The 5,750-nt window shown below is 40.4% G+C and overlaps 1 protein-coding gene across 1 annotated transcript in view; it reads left to right on the top strand.

Moving 5' to 3' along the window:
- Positions 1–5,641: 5,641 nt before the first annotated feature.
- SLC30A6 (solute carrier family 30 member 6) overlaps positions 5,642–5,750 on the top strand; it is a 16,748-nt gene continuing 16,639 nt past the window's right edge. The window contains exon 1 of the mRNA XM_009283799.2: positions 5,642–5,720. Coding sequence (XP_009282074.1) covers positions 5,718–5,720 — 3 coding nt within the window. The 5' untranslated portion in view covers positions 5,642–5,717. The remainder of the gene's footprint in view (positions 5,721–5,750) is intronic.

Genomic DNA, 5,750 nt, shown 5'->3' with positions numbered 1-5,750 from the left:
TGAATATTAAAGATAAGCCTAAATTAGGATATTTGTGCACGTGTTAAGTCTCTCTGTCCTGTTAGTTTCTTAGACTTTATGGAGTTCAGTGTATTAGAAACAGGCATTCTGCCCCTGAGACATCTTACTGACTCTGCTTCAGAAAGTCAGTCGCTAGAACAGTTTTGCTGAATATGGCCCTGCAACTTACTTCATGTAGATAATAAACGTGATAGTAACACTTTAAAATGGAGAATAGGATCTCTGAACTGAGAAAGAATTTGTTGTCACCGTGCTAGAGGCCATTGCTGATTTCACTGTTAGATTCTCTCAAATGTTTTTAAAATAATAGGTTTTATGCATATAACTTACTCAGACAACCTTACCTTCTGGTGTAGAATAAATAGTACTTTTTCTATTCTAAACAAGCGGTTTTTAGCACTGCTTGGCACTGCTGCCAAGTCCATCTTGTGAAATTTAAGTACTTTGCACTGGGAATACTGAAGGCAGATATGCTGGCAAATTTAACCGAGATGTCTGTTCTGCAACTGCTGTGGAAAGCCACGTTCTACTTAAGGCTTCCTTAACCATCTATGGTCAAACTGTGCCCTAGATTCTTATGCTGCTTTCCTACCCAAGACACGATAATGCATAGTCGTGCCTAAGCCATGCTTATCTAGCTACTGCAGTGCTTTAGTGATGCTTCTGCATGTGGCAGCATTGGGAGGTGGCAAGCGCTATTGTAGGTTACAAATCTTCATTCATTGTCTGTGGGGTCTCAAGCTTTTGTGATGTTTTTAGTGTTGGGGACTTCTACCAGGTATCAAGAATGGAATGAAAAGTAGCAAGCAGGTAGTGAATGCAACTAGTTATCTCAGTCATTGTGCTAATTAGAGGCAGTTGCTGATTTCATTGTTAGGTTCTCTTGAGCTGCTATTTAGTGTTGAAGGATGTTGTTTGACTCGCCTACCTGAATTTTCATGCTTAGGATGATCTGCTGGTCATCCTAAGAGATGACCAATGGATCAGTGATTTTCGTTTAGAAATTTTTCTTTAAACATTCTTTTCAATATTTTTTTCTTTTAAATATTGTAACTATAATTCCACAGGATGAGGAAGTTAAACTGTTGCTTCCTGCAAATACAAAGTCATCTTCTGAAGTATGGGGAAACGTGTATTGTGTTTTTCCTGCTTCTCATGTAAATCGTTAACTGTCTTAAAGTGGAAACTCTTTACTTTGTCAATAACTACCTCCTGAGTTCGGCAATAATTGGCAAGGTATACACTCCTCCAGTGGATTAAATGTATTGGCTAAACACTGTGGGTTCTTCAGAGTTTGATCTTTTGATTTGCAAATTCTTGACATGATGCCTGGAAACTATGGTGATCAATGTGTTTTCCTGTAAGACTTTCCTTGCCTTCGTAAGACGCGCTTCTTAAAATCCTGTTTCAGAGAAGTGGCTTTGAGGAAAGAGGTCAACATTCTTTGTAGTTGGTTAATATAGGCATATTCTTCTAAGATGCTAGGGGTGTAGCCTCTCGGTCCTGTAGGTTTTTTTAGCATTAGAAGTGAGGAAGAAAGTACTTTCTCATACTTGCACACCTATCAAAGAGACTGGAAATACAGAAAGTGTTTTTGCCACGTGATTCAAATTTTTATTCCTGTGAAGGGCTAGTCAGTATTTTTCAGAAATCTGGATTAAAGCGATAAAAACCAAAGGTGGAGACAAAACACTATACCCCACCCCCATTAAATATATTGGGTGACTCCAGTCTGGGATGGGGTTAATTCTTGTATTTTGTTGTTTTGAAGCACTTTTGTTTCATTGTTCTTTTAAGAATGTTTTCTGAAATGTTAAACACCATTTTATTAATAAGCAATGTAAAAAAGCATGATGAGCAGTCACATAGCTTTAGCTTCACAATAAAATGTTGCATTTGTCCTGTTCTTACTGTTTTCTTGTCTGTTTATCAGATAAAATGTCCAAAATTAAGAGCCTTTTCATTAAACCTGAAGCCTACTAAATTGCTGCTGGTTTTTTAAAAAAAAAAAAAAAAAAATTGGGTGTTGTATACTAGATGATGGAACAATAAATATCTAAATACCTCATTTAGTTTCTAAAGGACATAACTCAAGTTCTTAAAACTAATGTAAACAGAAGTGCTGCTTCCTAAATAAATGTGCTGAAACTGAAAGTATGTGCTTATCCTAGTCTTGCTAAATCACAGTGAAAACCCGGAGGTTTCACATAACTAACTCTGGTAGTCCTGGTGAAGTCCTGAAAATAGCTATTTGGAGCCAATTTACTTAGTATCAAAATGGCACCTTTTATTTTGCTGGGGGGAGAGCGCTGCTGTTATTTTTGAGGTAACAATCTAAATTCTTCACTTATCCCCACATCTCCTTACTGTTTGTAATTCTTTCTAGCCATTGTCTTGAGGCTGCAGCTGGACTGCTAACAACTACTGGGGCTTTCTGTTCTTACAGTTACATCCTGAAGATAAGATTAAAAAAAAAAAGTTGGACTAGAGTTATTTTAATATTACGTATCTGGCAGCGTTAGGGGTCTCTCAAAAAGCAGCCATGACCACTGCCTTCAACATGTCATTGTATCTACCACTGTTAAAGCAAGCAAACCAAATAAAAATCAATACAGCAATCAGGAGAAAAACCCAATGTTTTGGACTGAAGCGTAAGAGCTATTGCTGCTTCTGTCAAGCATTAATTCCTTGGGATAGAGAGACACCATTGTTGTCTACGTGGGATAATTATCCAGTATCTCTCTTTGGCTGAAATGCCACTACTTGGAGGTAGATTCTGAACCACTGTAATTATTTCAATTAGCAATTTTGTGTACAGGTTACAGATACTCAAATAGACTTTTATTCTTGTAGAGGAGATGCTCACATAAATTTAGTGAAGAAGCAAGAGCCTGAAAACAATATCCCAGCACTTGCTGTGTTGAAATCTATAGATTATGGACTTGGCAGCATAGCCTGGTCTGATGTGTGTTAGACTAATTAAACGATAAATGTCTTCCCATTCCAGCCAAGATGGTGTGAGACAAGGCTCCATGCCTAGTGTCAGATGCAGGCATATTTCAGATGAAATCTGTTTATTTCTGTATTTTAATGTTTTAAGTTTGCCACAAAAAGTGAGAAAAATTAGCTTAAAGTTTTGTGGGTTTTTTTTTTGCACTCAAGCTATCTTCCTGCAAATTTCCAAATACTTTGTGAACTTGTGAAATCCAGCCTGTTTCCTACAAGGGTACATATGGCTCTGGAACAGACAAGAGTTATGCAACCTTCTCCAAGTCATTTTTTTATTCTGTGTGTAATGATAATACAGAAAGTATTATGTAGTGGTGAAGGCAGAAAGATATAATTTCACTAAAATCCATCTCTCGACACACGAGTGATTTATTGGTGCTGTGGTGTAGCAAAAAAACCAAAAAAGGTGGGCATTTCAGAAGCCTGCAACCAACCTAATGAGCAAAGTGTGTTGTTTTTACCAACTGCTTTTGAAGATTCCACTTTTTGATAATACAGAAAGTATTATGTAGTGGTGAAGGCAGAAAGATATAATTTCACTAAAATCCATCTCTCGACACACGAGTGATTTATTGGTGCTGTGGTGTAGCAAAAAAACCAAAAAAGGTGGGCATTTCAGAAGCCTGCAACCAACCTAATGAGCAAAGTGTGTTGTTTTTACCAACTGCTTTTGAAGATTCCACTTTTTTTGCAAATATATATTGGAAGCACAGTATGTTCTTTCTAATATTGTAACTTCTATTATTTTCAAATCTCATTTTAGTAATTTCTAAAAGGCCTCAAACTTGCCTCAGTTGTAAGACATCCTTGAAGACTGTTAGTTTTGTTATATGCAGAATACTTGCATCAGCTGTGCTATTAGTCATCGTATTTCTCTTCTGTGAATTACAGAAGTGCAATTTCTTATAACTGTTTTCCTCTTCTGGGAAAAAATATGCCAAGACATGAAATAATCAAAAAGCCTGATGATGTGTCAATAATGAAGTAACCAAATAACTTTGTATTTGTGGAGCATATCATACAGATAAAATGTTGCCCCTGTGGTTCACCTGACTTCTGATTTCCTGGTTAAATTTGAGTGGAGGCAGCAGCTGCAGCCTGTGGAGAGTTTACATACCACAACACCACAGTTGGAATTCTCTTACCTGTCATGCAAATTTTACAGACTGCAAAAGGATTTTTTTTTTGTTTAAATTATTCCCAAAACTACTTCTGTACACTGGAAAAAATTTCTTCATTACAGTCAACAGCTTAGAATGAGCAGGTCTGAGACATTAAATACGTGTCTCGTGGAATACAATTACCTGTCCAGTCACTCCCAACCCACAGTCAGGTAAGTCTTTTGGTGTGTTTCACAGAACAGATTAGATGCAAATAACATTTTTAACCGCTGTAACTATGGTCACCGGACAACTGAGTAGACCATTAAAAGACCAAAGACAGCACAGTATTACAGAAGGTTGTTTCAAGTATCTTCCTATGTCTGTCTTAATAATCTGTCACAATAATCTGTCTTAATAAAGTATCTAGCTTCAATTTTTATTCCTACTTCTTTTCACCCATTTCCCAAAGGCAACGATAAAGAAGCTGTCTTGTGACTAAATCTTTCTGTACATTAAATCCCACGCAGGTGTTTTGTAACACAGTTTTTTTTTTTAACTGAGCTATCCTAACTTCCAAGAAAACTTCAGTTCTGTATTTTGTTCCTTCTGACAGAAACTATTGGGCAGTTTAGTGGTCTGCTAGTCAGGTCACACAAGGAGATTATTGTCACCTTGCAGCCCCCGTGTCCCCATGTTCCAGAGCCTCGGTACCTTAAATGTGGCTCTGTGTTTTCCTTCCCACAAAGTCCACTCCCTGCTTCGTACCACGACAGACTTTGGGATGGCGTTAGACTGCTCAATGGTAATGCTTCTAATGTTTTAATATATTCAGAGCGATGGGAGCAGTTCTCAGAACTTCAGCACGCAAAGCAGTGACTACATATTCAGCAAGAGTTCCTGTGGTTCCGAGAGCTACTGCCCCGTCGAAATTTTGCATACTGCTGGAAAAACATCCACTCTGAAAGATGCGTACTTACTGCCATTAATGCAGAATACAGCAGCAGAGAGGACTAGCCGTAGTGACGCTATCGTGATTTTAGGTGTATTTTTGTATGGAGGACGTGGTGAAACAAAACCGTCCTTGCGGCTTGGAGTATCGTGACCACCGCGGCGGGAGTCCTTTCTTTGAATTCTCACAGAAAACGGGCAGACAAAATGCAGAAATGCAGTGGGATTTCACTCGAAATCCGCGCATCGCAAGGGAGGGCTGTCGGGCTGAGGTAGCCGGGGCGGGCAGGGCCTCTGCCGCCACCTCTCTGCCCGCCGCCTGCCTCCGGCTCGTAGCACGCTGGCTGAGGGGATGACGCTGGCCGAGAACGAATCGACTGTGGGTTTCCGTGCGCTGCCTCCGGGTAAGGAGAGGCGAGAGTCACTGCCGGGCGGCGGACCGGGACAGGGACCAGCCTCCCCGGAGCGGAGGGGAGAAGCGTCCCGCTAACGGCCCAAGGCGGGAGCCCTTGCCTTTAAGCGTCACATCCGCTCCCGCGCGTGGGCTCACGGGTCCGCTCGTTGCCGTAGCGACGGAAGCCTCCTCCGCCTCTTCCGGCTTCGCATGGCGCCGTCTCTTCCGGTGCGGGGAGTAATATGGTGAGTGGCCCCCGCTGGGGGGAGGGGGCG

This window comes from Aptenodytes forsteri, unplaced genomic scaffold, assembly GCF_000699145.1.
Source record: "Aptenodytes forsteri isolate BGI_AS27 unplaced genomic scaffold, ASM69914v1 Scaffold309, whole genome shotgun sequence".
Classification (NCBI taxonomy): Eukaryota; Metazoa; Chordata; class Aves; order Sphenisciformes; family Spheniscidae; genus Aptenodytes; species Aptenodytes forsteri.
Note: the sequence above shows the minus strand (reverse complement) of the source record. Positions and strands in the feature narration are given on the sequence as shown.